This window comes from Mus musculus, chromosome 11 (genome assembly GCF_000001635.26).
Source record: "Mus musculus strain C57BL/6J chromosome 11, GRCm38.p6 C57BL/6J".
Lineage (NCBI taxonomy): Eukaryota > Metazoa > Chordata > Mammalia > Rodentia > Muridae > Mus > Mus musculus.
The window spans coordinates 109,291,275-109,310,095 of NC_000077.6; the positions used below are offsets into that span (position 1 = coordinate 109,291,275).

The 18,821-nt window shown below is 46.4% G+C and overlaps 1 protein-coding gene and 1 long non-coding RNA gene across 3 annotated transcripts in view; one reads left to right on the forward strand and one right to left on the reverse strand.

Moving 5' to 3' along the window:
• Rgs9 (regulator of G-protein signaling 9) overlaps window positions 1-6,907 on the reverse strand; it is a 72,834-nt gene extending 65,927 nt beyond the window's left edge. For both annotated transcript variants that reach the window (NM_011268.2, NM_001165934.1), the window contains exon 1: window positions 6,664-6,907. In NM_011268.2, coding sequence (NP_035398.2) covers window positions 6,664-6,720 — 57 coding nt within the window. In that variant the 5' untranslated portion in view covers window positions 6,721-6,907. The remainder of the gene's footprint in view (window positions 1-6,663) is intronic.
• Window positions 6,908-6,955: 48 nt separating this feature from the next.
• On the forward strand, window positions 6,956-16,513 carry Gm39441. The gene is made up of 3 exons (XR_880277.3): window positions 6,956-7,176; window positions 14,028-14,100; window positions 16,439-16,513. It is a non-coding gene; the product is annotated as a predicted gene, 39441 (long non-coding RNA).
• The last annotated feature ends 2,308 nt before the right edge of the window (window positions 16,514-18,821 follow it).

Consider the following 18,821-nt stretch of genomic DNA (forward strand, 5'->3'; position numbering starts at 1 on the left):
TCATATAGCAGCCTCAGTATCTCTGAAGACGGGTGTTTTTGTGAAGCAGCGGGGTCTTGAAAAGGTAAGAGCCAGGTGCAGGAGTGGGCATGGGCTGGGACACGCATGCAATCCTACCCATTGCTTGATGGGCAGAGGCCAGAGACTCAAACAGTCAACACTAGCCTGAATTACACAGCAAGCACCCCGTATTAAAAAACCAAGAGCTGGTCTGGCAAGAAGACTCAGTGAGTAAAGGTGCTTGCAGCCCAGGTTTACGCTCTGGGAGCCACATGGTAGAAAGAGAGAACTGGCTCCCAAAAGCTGTCCTTCAACTTCCACACATGTGTGGCGGGGTAAGTGCACATCCACAAATAAACTAAAAAAGTGAGATTTTTTTTAAAAACGAGTATTTTTAATGGAAAAAACAAACCAAGAGCCAGTGGTAGAGCATGACCTAGCATTCATAAAACCTTGAGTTCAATTCCCAGGGACACCACCCTATCCACACACTCACACACACTCACACACACTCACACACACACACACACACACACACACACTCACACACACTCACACACACACATGCATGGCATCATTATAAGAAGAGGATTAGACCCTAGTTGAGATGATAATGTGAGGACAGAGAACAGCTATCTACAAACCAAGGCATGAGGCTTCTCAGAAACCCATCCCTGCCAAGGGCTGAACTCAGATTTCCATCTCAGGGACTATGAGAAAGTGTGTTTTTTTGTTATTAAGACCTCTCAGCCTGCCTGGGACTTCTGCTGTAAACTTTCACATTACCCATCAACCCTGGATAAAGGATAGCTACAACCATGCCCACTCTGCTCCCAGGAAGACCAGCATTCAGTTCCTCTCAAGAAAAAAAAAAATCAGCCAGTTTCCCAGGCAACACAAAAATGCCATAAAACCAGGCCCTGCTGGCCCTTGGATGACCCCGTGTTGGCCTCCTAGATGCTCATGCTCCAGGCTGAAACTTGACTCTGGGTGAGCTAAGGACCCACAGTCTCTAAGGGATCAGAAGAGATGGCTTTGATGGCTCCGACATCCCACCTACCACACCCACGCTGCTCCCCAAATTAAGGAGCTGTCACTCATAGTGGAAGATCTCAGGGGCTGGAATTTTCCTTAACACTGGGGAAGGCTCCCAAGAGGACAATCATAATTAGTGATTTCCTATATCGAAATGGGGCAAGTGACCCAAAACCACATGGTTGTTTTTCTAATGGAGGCACTTGTGACCTTGCAAATAAGCCATGGTCAGCTCAACTCAATGGATTAAAGACATACCAGACTCTGTGCCTGGCCACTACGTGGTGGCCTTGCCCCAAAATCTGCTCTCTCAACTCTATTCTTAGCTCAGCAAGGCACTGTAGGCATCCCCAGCTAAGGATTGTAGCTTTTGTGTCTTGCACATCTCATACCTGTCCACTAAATCTTATCCATTGGGAAGTCCTCCGACCCACTCTGGACTACAGTCTCTGCCTTGGTTGGTCCACAGAGGTCAGTGTGCTCTTCCAACTCATCCTCCTAAGTGATGAGTTTAGCATCCGCTCGCCATGACCATACTACCCCTTAAATTAAGGAAGAATGCCCTGTGGACATTTTGAGTGTGGACACTATTCGTTGGGGATCTTCCGGATGCGAGGTAGATTATTAATTAGTATTCCATTGCCAGTAAGATTCCCTGTCGGGTACCTATAATATATACAATTGTTGCCCAGTGTCTCCAGAGGCTATTGTTTCAAATATATATTCAAACCACCTAACAAGTTCTTCTAGAAAGACTAACTCTTGAGTGGATTGTAGCTTAAGTGGTAGGGCACCTGCCTGTCATGCATGAAGCCCCGGCCCTAATTCCCAACACCACATTAACTGGGTATGGTGCACACATCTTCAGTATCAGCACTTGGGAAGTAGAGGTAAGAGGCTCAGAAGCTCCCAGTCATTCTCCACTGCACAGGAACTTTTAGGCCAGCCTGGGATACATCAAACCCTGGCTTGGTATCAGCAATTTCCAAGAAGCAGCCAGTATCAAGAAGCTCTCGTGGTCTCATCAGAACCACCCCTGTAGCATGTAAACTAACCCACAGCATTCATCCCTGGTTTTAAAAAACATCAAACGGCAGCTCATCAAATGCAGAAAGCGTCAGATCTTCACCGCATCACCCGAGGCTTTCCACCGTCAGCCTTTCTTACCTCTGGCCTTCACATCCACCCACCTCTACAACCCCTCCCGCCCCCTCTCTGCCTCCTGATCCAGACTCATGGAGTCTTCCATATTGACAGGCTCTCCTACATGTATGTATTTTATATCAGCCTAAGATGTTGCCCATCTTCCCCTCCTCCTGGAAAAACATCAATGATTTTTCATAACTCAGTTACAAGCCTCCTTGAGCAACCTTACTCCTCCGATCCCGAGCACAGCATACACAGCATACTTCTCCCGCACTGGGCACATCCTCCAACAATGCCCCACAACCACATACCGTGTTTCTCACGGTTTACCCAGTATGCATTACCCACTGGACTCCAAGCTCCTTGGTGCGCCTGGCACCTGGCACCCCAGCACTGCATTTTGTATACCTAATAAAAAGGATGATATGGGAGAGCAATTCTCTCCCTCTGCACCAAATCTCCTTAACACCGCTGCTTCTCAATGGCTATCTAAGCAGAAGGGAGATACCATAAGCGACACAGAAAAGTCAAGTCACCTAAAAGAGGGCTCCTTCCGATGACATCAAGAAATCCCCGGGGCACTGAAGCTAAAATGGCCAGGATAGTGACCATGTTACCATTGAGATATGTGGACCAGCACCAGAGTAAGGGTCTATGGGGCCAGATGCTCCTCAGTTTGTCATGTGTCACCAGCTAATTCTATAGTAAAGCCCCGGCAGGTGGATCGCTACCTTTCGGTCACACTTGTCTTCTTGAGCCAAGATCGATCTCACACTCACTATGTAGCTGTAACAGCTAGTTTTCATGTCAGCTTGATACAAGCGAGGGTCATTTTAGAAGAAGGAATCTTTTTATTATTATTATTATTATTATTATTATTATTATTATTATTATTAGTTAGTTAGTTTTGGTTTTTCGAGACAGGGTTTCTCTGTGTAGCCCTGGCTGTCCTGGAATTCACTCTGTAGAGTGAATGCTGGCCTTGAACTCAGTAGAAGAAGGAATCTTAATAAAGAAAATGCCTCAATAGGATTAGCCTGTAAGCCAGCCTATGGGGCATTTTCTTGATTGAGGATTAATATGGGAAGGCCCAGCTTACTGTAGGCAGTGGCACCACTGAGCTAGCAGTCCTGGATGCTATCAGACATCAGGCTGAGCAAGCACTGGGGAACAATTCAGTAAGCAGTGTTCCTCTGTAGCCTCTGCTTCACTTCCTGCCTCCGGGTTTGGGCCCTGACTTCCCTCAGTGATAAACTGCTACCTAGAAGTATAAGATAAAACAAACCCATTCCTCCCCAAATTGCACTGAGCTTGAGGTGGAGGTCTGTGATGGAAACACTTTGACTCACAGGAGACAAGGCCCTACTGAGCAGCATCGGTCTCCCGCCTTTGAGAAGAGCCTCCATTTCCAGGGTGTCTGGAGTAATGGGGCAGGTACAGGAGACCCTTACATTGACTTGCTGGACTCGGGGGAAATGAAGATAGCTTATTATCCATCTGTCTCACCACAGTGGTCATCTTAGCTTACAGTCAGGCACATCATTTGTCTGTTCCAAACTTTGCAATGATTCCCTAGGGTGGGTAGGGGATCAAACTGCCTTCAAGGCATTCTGGGGGCTCATTATTATCGGGCTCATTATTGTCTCCCCTGCTCCCTCTACCTTTCTGCCTGTTTCTTGTGCTTTAAAATATGTCTACGAAGGGCCAACAGACCCTCAGACTCACCAGATCCCCTGTGTCTTTGCACTTCCATACCTTGGTGCATGTTGTCCTCTCTTCCTGCAGTCTCATCTATCTGTCCCTCCCCCCCCTTCCCTCCTCTGTCTCTCTCTGTCTCTCTATCTCTGTGTGTTTGTCTCTGTCTCTCTCTCCTTCCCTCCTTCTTCCTTTCTCTGTCTCCCTGTCTATCTCTGTGTGTTTGTCTGTCTCTCTCCCTCTCTCCTTCTTCTTCCCCCTCCTTCCTCTCTGTGTCTCTCTATGTCTCTGTCTGTCTGTCTGTCTCTCTCCCTCCTTCTCCTCCCTCCTCTTTCTCCTCCTCCTCCTTCTCCTCCTCCTTCTCCTCCTCCTCTTCCTCCTCCTCCTCCTCCTCCTTCTTCTTCTTCTTTCTCTCTCTCTCTCTCTCTCTCTCTCTCTCTCTCTCTCTCTCTCTCTCTCTGCCTAGACTCCCCCATTTATCCTTCAGTTCTCAGACCCATGTCCCCTGGTTATGCAGGCCCCCTCCCCTATCCCACACCAGAAGAAGACTCTGATCATTGTATCACACTTGCCGTGCCTGTATTGTTTCCAGGTTCCACCTATGCTTGTGTGCCTGGCAAGTCACTTAACCTCTCTGAGCCTCAGTATCCTTCTCTGTAAAGGACAATGGCAACTGTCTGACAAAACAAGACAATGCACGCAAAGCCCTGCCCACCTTGGACACTGATGGAGTGGAGAATAGTACCTCACCTGGGTCCGCATTCTGCTGGTCCCGGCCTTTTTTCTGAAAGCCTGGTTACTAACTCAGGTGGATAACTGCTGAGGACTTTCTACCATAGGCTCCTGAGGTTCTGTAGACCTCTGTTCTGTCCTCTGACCTACGGGGTTCTGTGATCCAACTCAAGACCCCAGTGGGCACAGATGGGAAGCAGACAGGATCCTTACCAGGACAAAGCAGCTAGGAGAACAATACTGTGGGTGAGGAGGACACAGTCTGTAGATCCAGAGAGGGAAGTTGCTCTCCCCATGGAGTCAGAAGGACCCTGCTTCACAGAGGAGCGGGAGTTTGGCAGAGGGGGGAAAGGATCTTTCTGTAAAAGCATGGGGTCCTAGAGAAATGAGGACATTCTGAGTGACAGCTTAGGGTGGCTGGCCTGCTTTGTTCTTCTCCTTGGAGGGCAGGAGTGGGAGTTGAGTAAGAGGAAGAGCCAGGGAGATGGTGGAAACTGGGCCCCGAGCAACCAGGCTGCAAAGGGTGGACAGTGTCCTGTGCATCTAGGAAGCCAATGGGGCCAGGGGTGGGGGGAACATCCTATATGAGAACTCACTCAGTGTGGGAAAGAAAACCAATGTGTATGAAGGGTGTCAGGGAGGAGGGGAGAGGCAGTGAGGACCATGAAGTAGGGTGAATGCAGAGGCTGTGTAGAAGAAGAGGTTTGGCTGGGAGTAAAGGGGAGATGGGCTAGATGGGACTGGACAGGGTGTAGAAGGGGAGGCTGGGGTGGAGGTGAGGGGGGAAGGTTAGGATGGAGAGAATCAGAGGACAGGCTGGGGAGGAAGTGAGAGGGTCTGAGGAGGAGCTGAGGAAGATTGTGTGGAGGTACAGCATGCCGGGGGTGTGGGGGGAGGATGCTGGAGAGCAAGACACCACTCAGAAGGCCAAGGGAAAGGATGCATGGGAGTGATAAACACACGAGTGCTACAGATAGGTGCTCTAAGCTCCAAGCCAGGGCCGTCCTGCACGGCAGGAGAAGACCAGCCTAGACACGATCTGAAAATGACGTTCGACTTTGGACCACCAGACTTGGGCAGCCTCTTGTCCTTTCAGGAGCTGGGAGCTGCACTGTCTACTCTCCTGAGTGAGACAGTGTTCCCTTCTGTTTACGGCATGGCCCTTACATCTCTTCTATCTGGCTTCTCGGGGAGATGACCAGGTGTGCCGAATGTCCTGGTGTGCCCAGGTCTGTCCAGCTTTTAACATCTTGTAGATTAGGATACTTAGTCACCAACTGCACCCAGTTGCTAAGCTCCAGAGGCTCAAGGCAGGGAGGGCCCAGCTTGTCACAGAACATCCATCGGGCTAATTCCCTCAACAGGATAATCCTATGAAAAGTGGCATGAGCCAGAGGTAGGGCAGACAAGTGACCTGGGACTTAATCCTGTGAGTGTCTCTTCCCACACTGTCTAACTTAAAAGCCCAGAACTAAATGAACCACTTTGTCCCCAAACACGTCACCCCATAGGTACATTCCACCTCCCACATGTCCATCGGGAACGGACACCCTGTTCTGGCCATTAGCCATCGACAAGAAACGGTTCTAACTATACAGAAAACACACAGATTGCCATCCTGGGATCAGGGGAGGCTCTTGATCCCACAAATCACATTTTCCTGGTCTTTTTATACACACAGGCATACACACACTTAAAAATCCTGCTGTTTAGTATTGGGGGAAATGTTCATTTAATAGCCGATTCCTTGTAACAATATAGGCTGTCTCAAATCACCGCGCAGCTTCAAGCACTCTCCTGAGTAACAGGTTGTTTTTGGCCTGCAGCAGACCATCACGGCTGCCTTCGAATTCTCCACTACAGTTTACGCGAAAACCCAATCATTATGGTTTTTAAATACAACACATAGAGCCACATAGAAGTCATTTAGTAAAATTGGGCAGCGCGGATCGACCTAGATGGACGCCCTCTGCCCCTGCCCAATCTTCCCTTGGACACTCCACATACTGGGTCCCCGCCCACTTGCCAGGGTCCAGATGGGGATTCCCAGGGTACCTTTTGGAGAAATGCCATCCTCGGCCTGTACTGCTGGCCTTGGTGTCGGATCGTCATTCTGGACCCTGGATGAATTCACGACCACAACACGAATGGGAGCGAAAGGGGAAACCCCCAAGTTCACAAGCCAGCCTGGTCTGCCCCAGCCTGGGCGTAGACCGGGAGGCACAGAGAGCGGAGCGCGCAGGGCCCAGAATACCGCCCTCCACCCCTCGACTCTCCCTCGCACCCGCCGACATGCAAAGCAGCTGGAATTCGCGCCAACCAATCAGCGAGCAGCGCCGCGCGCTCATTAGCATGCACTGCGCGGGCTCCCACCTGCCACCAGGGGGCGGCGTCCGGCTCCACCTGGACCAAACCTCAGGTAGGAAGGCCAGATCAGGGATGCTGAAGCTAGAGCATCTGCCCCAAGGTGTGTGAGCCTGTTAATCTCTTTATATACAGAAGTGAGACAGAGCACAGTGGGAAAGGAGCTTTCCGACGCCAGCTTGCAGGAGAGTTGGACATCTTTGGGTAAGTCAGCGCTAAGAATTTCTTTATAAGAGAAGAGAAAATTTTAAACAGTTTCATGGTATCCAATAGAAGTGTCCATGAAGCTTCTAATAGATAAGTGAGCAACGCTGTGATTGTTCCTAGATAGATATTTAAGATAAAAAAAAATACCAGATGTAGACTTTTATTAATTGGCCTAACAAATAGACTAACTAGTAAGATGTTGGTTTCAAGAGAGGAAGAAGTGAAGAAGCCCATAGACACTCTTTAGCTAACTGTGTGCCCTTAGGCAAATTATATTTTACTTCTAATTCCCGATACTTGTATTTGTTTGTCTTTAATAGACTCTTAAAGGAACTTTTAAACTGACCTAAAAATTGGGCAGATGGGACAGAATAGATGCCTCCAGAGTGGCCACCTGCTCCACACATTCATAACCCCCCTCCAGGGTCAACCTGTCTGGGGAGATTGGTATGTGTCACCAATTGATGAGCCTATATTGGCATATATCCAGAAAAAAAAAAAAAGGATGAAGCCTCCACTTAGTCTACACAAGCAGGATAGATATACAATGTCGCATCTCGCATGTTTAAGTTGAAAAAGAACAAAGGGATTCGCCTTAGTGGTGCTCAGTCAACTGGTATACCTTTAGCATCTAAGCCCTTATCCACTATTTTTTTTTCCTTTCAGGCACATTTATTTGTAAGAATCCGTTGAACGCTGTGGACACTCTCAGAAAGCATGCTCACACACATGTTCACATAACACTGACTCCAGTTTGCAAACAATGTCAAAGTGCTCGTTTCCCCTGGGCCCCATGCAGAAGCCCCCACATCACAAACTTCAGTGAAAAGGATGTGAGCTCTCCAGGGATGGGTTGATGCAGAGGACCGGGGTTTCTGCCAATCATACCAGACCTCTGAGAAGCGTGTTCCTTATGTGAGCTGGGATCCCAGGAAAAAGCTGCAATGTCTTGACGTTTCCTCATGGAACAACTTCTGGGTTTAGTGTTACACGGAATACACATAAGCAAATAAAGCCAGCATTTCTTAGTTCTATAAATTCTGAGTAAGGAAAATAGAGGTGATTTCCTAAGGGGGTGGATTGGGAGCTTAAGTCATTCAGCAATGAGGAAAATCGAAAATGTAAGGAATTGTGCTCAGCTCTAGAATAGGAGCCGTCGTAGAGAGCATGCTGCTCACTGTCATCTCTTCTTTCAAGCTTCCCTGTGAAGCAGTCATATTTTGGAGGATTTTCTCTTAGCCTATTGGACCAGAGATGCTTGGTGGGTGTACCAGAGGCTGGTCCTCAGCCTGCGATGTGGTTCCACAAAGCTTAGGTTACGCTTCTTAGAGTATTTATTATATTACCTTTGCAGATGTCAACCAGAGCCAGAGAGATGGGACATGGAGACAAGAGGAATCTGAGGTGAATTGCGAGCTGAATTCAGGGGGGAAGCAGAAATGAAAGATGAGTGGAGGAAGCCAGAAAACATAGAGAAGCCAGCAAACAGTACAGGCAGAAACCAACAGGAGCTGTGAGGCAGGTGAGAGCCCCTTGAGGCAAGCTGGGCCAGGGCCTTCCCAAGGGCAAGAGTGTCTCTGGGGCTCTCCCGCAGAGCTAAGTCTCTGTTCCTTCCAAAATGCTCCAATATGTAATTTGATATAAAAGGTTTAGGTAGCAGCCTGGAAAAGAAATTGATGCCGTTAACCTATTTAAACAACAATTATATTGTGTGCTGGGCTTTGTGCCGAAAGGCCTGGCATTCAAAACAGGCTGTGATTCCCATCATCTCTGTCTCAAGGAACTTACAGTTTCATGGAAGGAAAGAATAATTGCATAAAACCAGTGCAAAACACAATTCAGATATGTCGAAAACCAGACGGCACAACACAGTGCTTTGGGAAGGCCTTTTGTCTGAGTGGATGGCAACTGTGATGAGGGGGCATTATGGGGTCTCGAAGGGAAAGGGGGTTCAAGCAAGTGAGAGAGGATAGAGAAGCAGGAGTCAGCAGGATTGGAGGATGGTGACAGGGAGCTCACTGGACACCAGATCATAATACTGATGCAGTTTGGAAGGGCTGGGTCTGTGATGGAATGGGAATGGGCAGAAGGGGAAATGCCAAGAAATATAAATGTTCAATACTGAGGGGAGCACTGTGGGTAAAGTACCTGTTGTGCAGCCCTGAGGACCTGAGTTCAATCCCCAGAGACCCACTTTTTTTTTTTCTAAGAAAAACGGAGCATTAAGTACACTTGTAACTCCAGTACTGGAAGAAGACAGTCAGATCCCTAGAGATACCTAACCAGCAAGCCCAGCCTATGCAGCGAGCTCCAGACCAATGAGAGACCATATCTTAAATAACAAGTAGCTGGCTTGTAAGGCAGGACACCCAAGACCACAACACCCACACATATGAACATGTGTGTCCAGCCTTCCCACGCACAGGCGTGCACTCACACAAACACACTTACATGCATACATTTATACATACAAACTAATCTTTGTAAAGGTGACCACCTTAATAGGCATTGGTGGTTACACTGGCGAATTCATCTATTAACACTCAATTATGTTGCTCAAATTAGAGTCCATTGCTGTTTGTAAACAATACCTCAACAAAGAGACTGACCCTCAAATCCAACAAGTCAGAGGAGCATAGTGCTAATAGCTAATCGTTCTATGACTCCGTTACAATGATTCTGTCATTGTCCTCTTCATCACGGGTATCCTGTGTTCTTGTCATCCTTATAAGAGTGTGATTCAGAGCCTAAACTTAGATCACAGCCCTAAATATTATGCAACGCAATTTACAGTGCCATGGATCTTGTCCTCAAAGAACAAAATCTATTCTACGTATGATGGTGTGCCATCCACACAAGCTGCAATGTCCTTCGATACCTAAGTCAATAATCATCTTGATAGAATGTCGTAGCTTCCGTAGTTCAGCCCACTGTACCAAGGACTGGGGGTACAGAGTTTAAAAGGCATGTCTCTCACCTTTGGGCTTCTTTTACAGTGTGGGAGGGGAGGAGGGACCATAAGGGGTTCATTTCCTCATGGTGAATCTATCTGACTGCTTTGAAGCAGGAAGTTCCATGAAGTAATTTCTTAGAAATTGGCCAGTGTTAAAGGAGTCACCAGAAAACCGGGTGTGGTGGCACATGCCTTTAATCCCAGCACTCAGGAGGCAGAGGCAGGAGGATTTCTGAGTTCGAGGCCAGCCTGGTCTACAAAGTGAGTTCCAGGACAGCCAGGGTTTTACAGAGAAACCCTGTCTTGAAAAACCAAAAAAAAAAAAAAAAAAAAAAAAAAAAAGGAGTCACCAGAAGGCGTGGGAAAGTCTGGAGAGAGACAAATACTGGAAAGTCATTCCCATTACCAAAGCCCAAAGGAAGGAGAGCTGGTTCTCTATGTAGAAGATAGTCTTCTCAGAGAGATTTGACTGTCTCCAGGACAGAACTCTTGGAGAATAAACACCAGAAATCTCTCGTCCTGCCATCAGTCTCCTACTGTGGATGGCCACTCTTCTAGTCTGCAATAAAGAGGGCAGCTCAGCCTGGCTGAGGTGAATCTTAGGGTCAGCCTCCAAGAGCAGAATCTGGCAGAGCAGCCCAAATGACTGCGGACAGCAGCAGAAGAGGAGAGAAACGTCTCTGGTGCCATCGATGACTAGAGGTGTCTTGGAGTCCATCGCATGCCTTCGAACACTTTAATGAGCTCCGCAGCACCCACTCCTGTGACAACTGATAACTCCCTGCCTTAGACATAAATGGAGTTGGGTTCACCTGACTCAATGGGCCTCAGCCCACACTGTTCTCATTTGCATTCATAGGATTCTGTCGTGTTGGAAGTTGTCACAAGTATCTATTACATTTGCAAATGTAAAAATAAAACAGGAACTTGGGGGATCCTCTTAGATGGAGAGTATTTCTCCCTCACTCAATTGGACAAACAACACCTTCTGAAGACTTATCAATACCTAATATTCCACTGAGGAACCACGTGGGGCCAGCAGGCACCTCACTGGTCAGCTGCAGTTCAACAGAAGGGAAGTGAGGCTGGGCTCGCCCTTCTCCAAAGACAATTAGACAGCTAGAAAGCATCCACACTTGGCATGCTGCCTGTTGGCTCAGAGATGGGGAAAGAGGAATTGGAACTTTCCAGAAAAATCTTCTTCAACCAGGGCTTGTTTAGAAACCGTTTTAGCCCAGTGGTAACCACCGGCTACTGCCACAAAGCTCAATCCTGTATTACATACCCTGTCCATCTTGCCTTTATTGTCCTAAATTAAATTAAATTCATTTGGGTACGTGTTCTATAAGCACAGCTAGAAATGAACAAAGGAAAAAGAGACAAGATCACTTCTTCTGACCCTTCCTTCTCCACACTCAGCAGCACACACTTATATCTGCCCACCAGACAAGTCCCCTTAGAGCTAGTAACACCCATTCACCATTTTTTTAATATTTATTTATTTACTTATTTATTATATGTAAGTACACTGTAGCTGTCTTCAGACACTCCAGAAGATGGCATCAGACTTCGTTATGGATGGTTGTGAACCACCATGTGGTTGCTGGGATTTGAACTCAGGACCTTTGAAAGAGCAGTCGGTGCTCTTAACTGCTGAGCCATCTCACCAGCCCCCAGCCATTCACCATTTTTAAGGGTGTTATTAATTTTCATTCTAGAAAATTTGGAAGTGTAGCATTTTTTTAAATGTTTTCATTATTTTTTGTGTTTGAGTGGTTTGCCCATCTGCATACATACCCAGGCACTGTGTGCATTCAATGTCACTGAAATCAGAAAAGGATGCCATATTCCTAGGATTGAAATCACAGACAGCTGTGAGATGCCATGTGGGTACTGGGGACAGAACCCCGGTCCTCTGGAAGAGCAGCCAGTGTTTTTAACTGCTGAGCCATCTCTCTAGTCCCTGTATAGAATGTTTTCATTGACACTATAGAAAGAGATATTTTTACAGTGTAAAATAGACTTTGATTTAAAAAAAACTTGGGGCTCATAAGAGGATATGGAGGTCTCAAGACACAAAAAGTGTACTGTAGACCTCCTGCTCCGCCTCTGACAGAATAAGGAGTGTTTTAAGTAGCTTTATCGAGGTATAATTGGTGTACAAGAAACCATTCATCTTTGAAGTGTATAATCAGGTAAGTTTTAACATATATACAAAACAATATGCACACAGCCAAGGTAAAGAATATATCAATTCCCCCCAAAGGTCTTCCTGTGGCCTCTCCCACATGATCCAGACCTGCTTTTCTTGTTGCTATGGATTAGTTGATACTAAGTAACTTTGATCAAATTACATAACCTCTTCCTCTCTCTAGAAACAAGGATCCAGACTTGAATTTCAAGTAGCTTTCAATTTTCAAGTCTATGATGTCAATATTCTAAGTCAAATTCTTTTTCTTACAATAAACCAGCCCCAAAGGGTTAGTTGTGGCATTTAATCTTCCCTACAAAGTGAGCCTCTCTGAACTCAGACCACATAGGATGTCACAAGTTAGACATCCAAGAGCTGAGTACTAAGCTGAGCGTAGCTAAGCATGCATTTAATCCTAGCACTCTGGAAGCAGCGGCAGTCAGATCTCCATACATTTAAGGCCAGCCCAGTCTACATAGTGACTTCCAGGATAGGCAGAGCTACATAATGAGACTCTCTCTCTCCCTAACCAAAGGCAGGGAAGTGGAGCACTACCACAAACATACCCTGTCGCGTCCCACGCAACCACCGGTTCTTCTGCGGCAGACCCCAACCCCGGAAAATGGCGTTGCTTATATAGCCCTCAGCCATGGCGTTTCAGCACCTGATGTGGCGTGTCAGCTCCTGATTCGTTGCTCGCCCATCACCCCATTACTACGCCCCGAGATGGGCAGTGACTAGGCGTGAGTTCACTCTCGCATCTGCTTACAAGGCTTGTTTACTAGTTAGACACAGCGGAGGCCAGCCCCATCTTATAATGGCGATTGCTAGCGGCACGGCTCTCCACAATAGAGTCATGCCTGCCACAGCAATCACAGAGGGGTAGGCATAAGGGAATAGGTAAGAGACCCATTGCAGGGAAAGAGACTCCAAGGGAACTATTCCATGGTGCACTGTATTTGTATTTATTCTATTGAAACCCCTTTAATCGGTCAGAAGTGCCTGACCTAAACAGGACGTATACCAGCAGAGAGTCTGTGGTGACAGTTTAAATGGTCAACTTAAACAGAAAGAATAGCACCTGAAGATTGGCATGACGTATGTCTGAAGGTAGCTATGATGTCATTTGTAAGAGACAACGAGATCCTAAGGGTTCTGACCTAATGTATGAATGACTTCCATGATGGATTCATGACATGATAGTATTGGGGCTAGAGAGATGGCTCATTCAGTGCGGAGCTTGATGTGCAAGGACAGGAATGTGAGTTTGCTGAGAACCCAGATTATAAAGAAGAGGAATAGGAGAAAGATGAAGAGGAGATGAAAGAAAAACATGGTGGTGTGCATCTATAATCCCTGCGGGGGGAGAGAGGGAGGAATATGGAGATCCCAGGAGCTTGCAAGCTAACCATTCTACCTGAATCAGCAAGCTCCATGTTCAGTGAAAGACCTGGCCTCAAAAAATAAGATGGAGAACGATTAAGAAATACATTGGATGTCAACTTGTGCCCTCCCGATAGATAGATAGATAGATAGATAGATAGATAGATAGATAGACAGACAGACATATGACAGTATTCTTGGGAAGTGGTGAAAGGAAGTAGATAAGGCCTTGTTAGAAAAGCGGGTCACTGGGAGCATGTCCTTGGGACTCTATCCTCTCCTGACCACTTCCTGTGTCCTTTCCTTCTCTCTGTTTCTTAGCTCCCATGCTGTGAACATCTCTCCTCCATTCACACACTGCTACAGCTATGATTTTCTGCCCAAGTGCATGGAGGTAAGTGAACACAGATAGAGCCCTCTGAAATCATGAGCCCAAATAAATCCTTCCTCCATTTAAAGCTGTTCACGGGCTGGAAAGATGGCACAGTGGGGAAAGGCACCTGCTGCCAAACCTAACGACCTGAGTTGGGTCCCTGGGGCATACATGGTGGAGTGGGAGAACTGACTCCCACAAACAAAGTCTGACCTACACGTGTTTGTTGCTCCAGTCTTGAGTGCATGTATGTGCTCAAGTGAGCACGCACGCATGCACACACACACACACACACACACACACAAAATCAATCAATCAATCAATCAATCAATGTTTTTAAAAGCTATGTAATGCATGCAAAAGTATCTATTACAATGTCCTCTCCTGAACTGACCCCAAGATCTACTTGGAAGCTGTGGGGACCTTGACATTTCTGTGACTCACACATACTCCTCAAAGCCACCATCTCCCTTCACAAGCAGCTGCGGTGATTTGCATGAGAATGGCTCCTGTGTCGGAACACCTGCTCTTCAGTTGGCGGCTGTTTGGAGGATGAGGAGGTTTGACCTTGCTGAAGGGAGAATATTACTAGAGACTGGTTCGGAGGTTTCAGAAGACTTGCTTCCATTTTGAGTTCCATCTCTGCCTCCTATTTGCAGATCAGAATGTGAGCTCTCAGCTGTTCCTGCCACCGGGGCACCTTTAGTTTATTGTGGACTCTCACCCTCTGAAAGCAAGCCCAATTAAATGTTCTCTTTTCTATGCTTCAGTGGTCATGGTGTTCTGTTAAAGCAATAGAAAAATAATAAAACAAAAACAAGCAGGAGCCAATAGCATTAATCAGCAAGTATCATTCTGATGGCTTTCTAGAGTAAGGGAGCATCCCCAAGTTCCTGCCTCTTCAGCTCTTTTTCCTTTGGTTTCTTGGGGAATTGGAGGTAGTATCGGAAAAGTATCTATCAGTGAAACAAAGAAACAAAAATCACTAAACCCCACAAGAATCCCCCCCCTCTGTCTCTCTGTCTCTCTGTCTCTCCGTCTCTCCATCTCTCCCTCCCTCCCTCCCTCCCTCCGTCCCTCCCTCCCTCCCTCACCCCACCTCTGGTTTTTGAGACAGGGTCCCCTGTAGACCAGGCTGGCCTGGCCTCAGATTGGCTTCAGAGCGAAAGATAACCTTAAACTCCTGATTATTCAGCTTCTGACTCTCAAGCATTGAAATTACATGCGCACACTGCCGTGCTGGCTTCTCACTGGTGCCTTTTTTTTTTTAAAGATTTACTTATTATATATAAGTACACTATAATTGTCTTCAGACACACCAGAAGAGGGAGTCAGATCTCATTACAGATGGTTGTAAGCCACCATGTGGTTGCTGGGATTTGAACTCAGGACCTCTGGAAGAGCAGTCAGAGTCTTAACTGCTGAGCCATCTCACCAGCCCCCTCACTGGTGTCTTAAACAGTGTTCTATTGCTGTGGAGAGACACCATGACCAAGGTAACTCTTATAAAAGATAGTTTTTAATCGAGGGCTTGCTTAAAGTTTCAGAGGCTCAGTCCATTATCATCATGGTTGGAAACATGGTGGCATACAGACAGAAATAATGCTGGCAAAGTCGTTGAGAACTACATCCCCATCCGCTGGCTAAGAGGGAGACTCTGAGCTTGATGTGGGCTTAAGAAAACCCAAAGCCCATCCTCAGTGACACATTCCTCCAAAAGAGCCACACCTACTCCAACAAGGCCACACCTCCTAGACCTTCTCAAGGAGTGCCTCTCCCTGAGGCTAAGCATTCAAATATATGAGCCTCTGGTGGCCACTCTTTTTTTTTTTTTTTTTTTTTTTTAAGATTTATTTATTTATTATATATAAGTACACTGTAGCTGTCTTCAGACACTCCAGAAGAGGGCGTCAGATCTTGTTACAGATGGTTGTGAGCCACCATGTGGTTGCTGGGATTTGAACTCCAGACCTTCGGAAGAGCAGTCGGGTGCTCTTACCCACTGAGCCATCTCACCAGCCCTCTGGTGGCCACTCTTATTCAAACCACCACAATTGGCTTGTTTCTAGAGACAGAGTCCCACTCTTTAATACAAGCTTGCCTGAAACCCACTATGTAGCCTGGGCTGACCTCACGCTCACAGCACTCCTGGCTCAGCCTACTGGAGTACTAGGACCCACAGGCATAAGCCACCCCACCCCACATCCTACAAGAAAAACTGTTGCCATCTAATACCTTACACTGGAGTTAGATGTTTCTGAAGATCAGCTCCCCTTGTGCTCTTTTCTTGTGATTCCTTCGAATGTTGCTTTCAACCTGCCAATCACCTGTCTCTTCATCTGTCTCCATCTCATTACAGCTGCTGAGACATCTAGTTGAGGGACAGTGAAGCTGTGGGTAGAAAAATCTAACTGGGCCAGACGATGAAAGAGTGAACTGTATAAAGGAGGTAAGTGGGAGGCATTGAAGGTCTTTGAATGAAGAGAGGTGTAATAATAGCAATGCTTCAGGAAAGCTGGTTCTCTGAGACTGAGCCTGTCGCCTGCTTGGCCATACTATCACTGGATCTTACTTCCTCCTTCTCATCCTCGATCGCCTCCTTCTGGGTTCAAATTTCAAACTATCCAGCAAACACCAAATGAACTGTTTTGTAAAACAAGTACACTTTTAATTGCTGAGCCATCTCTCCAGCCCCATACCAACCCTCAAGAAGGAAGACGATGGGGAGCCAAAACCTAACTTAAGTGTTACATAAAAACCAACTCTATTCAAAATCTTCCTAGTAACTATAATCATCCCATAAACGGAACAGCTCATCTCAGGACCAGGGAACTGGGTGTCTTTGGAGTAACTGTAGTCTTGATGGCTAAGAGCTTTAAATGAGATCTACACTGAGTGTTTGCAAACTAATTTTCCAATCCATCTTCCCCAACTGTAGGAATTTTTGACATGGTTTTAAGGAAAGTCTTGCATGGTGGGGAAACAGATGCCAATGTCATTTGTTCAATATCACCATCAGAACACAACCCTTCACCCATAGAAAGGGTTTCTGAGCTAGCCTGACCTTATTCACTTCTCAGGGCACCAAATGAAGATGTTGTCTTGTGGCATCTGAAGACTCCTCTCAGACTGGGAAGATGGCTTGGTGGGTAAAGTGATTGCTACATAAGCATGGGGAACTGAGTTTGGATCCTCACACCTATATAAAAGCTTAAGGCAAAGTGGGACAAACTGTCACCCTAGACCTGCCGGGAAGATAGGCAGAACCCCAGATCTCACGAGACCTCTCATTGACTTCTGGCCTCCACACATATGTGTGTGTATATGCAAACACATGTACACATGTGAATACAGAGAGACAGAGACAGAGAGAGACAGAGACAGAGTGATTCAGACAGACAGACAGAGAGAGAGAGCTCTACTTTGAATGTATAAATTTCTGCACTTCAGTTATTGGACTTGCACAATGAAAGCTGATATCCTGAGGGCAAATTTGATCTCTCTGAAGAGAATGGTTATTTCATAATAATGTACTAATCCACAAAGGAAAAAGCTCACCTACAAAGCAGGACAAGGAAATAGTAATGTAGAAAGTGAGCCCTGTGGGGCAGTGGTGGCGCACGCCTTTAATCCCAGCACTTGGGAGGCAGAGACAAGCAGAGTTTGAGGTCAACCTGGTCTACAGAGTGAGTTCCAGGACAGCCAGGGCTACACAGAGAAACTTTGTCTTGAAAAAACAAAAAACAAAACAAAACAAAAAAAGAACATGAGTCTTAAGTATAAGTCTGTTCCTGGAACTCATGTGATCGCATATGGCAGTGAGTTTGGGACTTAAAAAAAAAATAAGGTTTTGCAATCCCCATAGATTAACTACATTTGTCTGTCTGTCTGTCTGTCTGTCTGTTTGTTTTTCAAGACAGGGTTTCTCTGTGGAGTCCTGGTACTCGATTTGTAGACCAGGATGACCCAAACTCCGAGATCAACCTACCTCTGCCTCCTGAGTGCCGGAACTAAAGGTATGCCCCTATGCCCCACCACGCCCGGCTGGATTAACCACTTTTTACAAGAGAATTTTACATTCTACATTCCCTAGGGTTATATTTACCTTTTTAAAGCTTCATTTACTCATTTAGTGTGTGTGTGTGTGTGTGTGTGTGTGTTTGCCTTCATGAGTTTATGTTTACCAAGTGTGTGCAGAAGCACACAGAGGTCAAAAGAGGATGTCACAACTCCTAGACCTAGAGTCACAAGCAGTTGTAAGCCATCACCTAAGTGCTGGGACTCAAACCTGGTCCTCTGCAAGAGCAGCAAGTGCTCTTGCTCTTAACCTCTGGGCCATCTCTCCGGCCCTATGTTTACCTTTTTTTTTTTTTTTTTTTTTTAGTTGCCAAGGTGTATTTCATTTTTTCAAAAATTTCCACCGTCTCTAGAGTAGAAACCATGTTCAAGACCCACGGTTCAAAAAATAAAAACATAGTCCTGCTCTCAGAATACTTCCAGTTGATGAAAGACATGAAACAATTTTCAGGGCAGTGCAGTAGATGATATTGGAGCATGTGGAAGGTGAAAAGAAAAGAGAAAAGTAGAAAGAGACACGGGAATCACTGATCAGATAAGGGCATGAAGGTAATGGCACTTAGGCATTCCACCTGCGTCATTAGCCCACCCTACAACTCTTCTTAAGTATTGCTTACTAACAAACAAATCCACTGACCTAGAGAGGCTACATACCAATCTGCTGG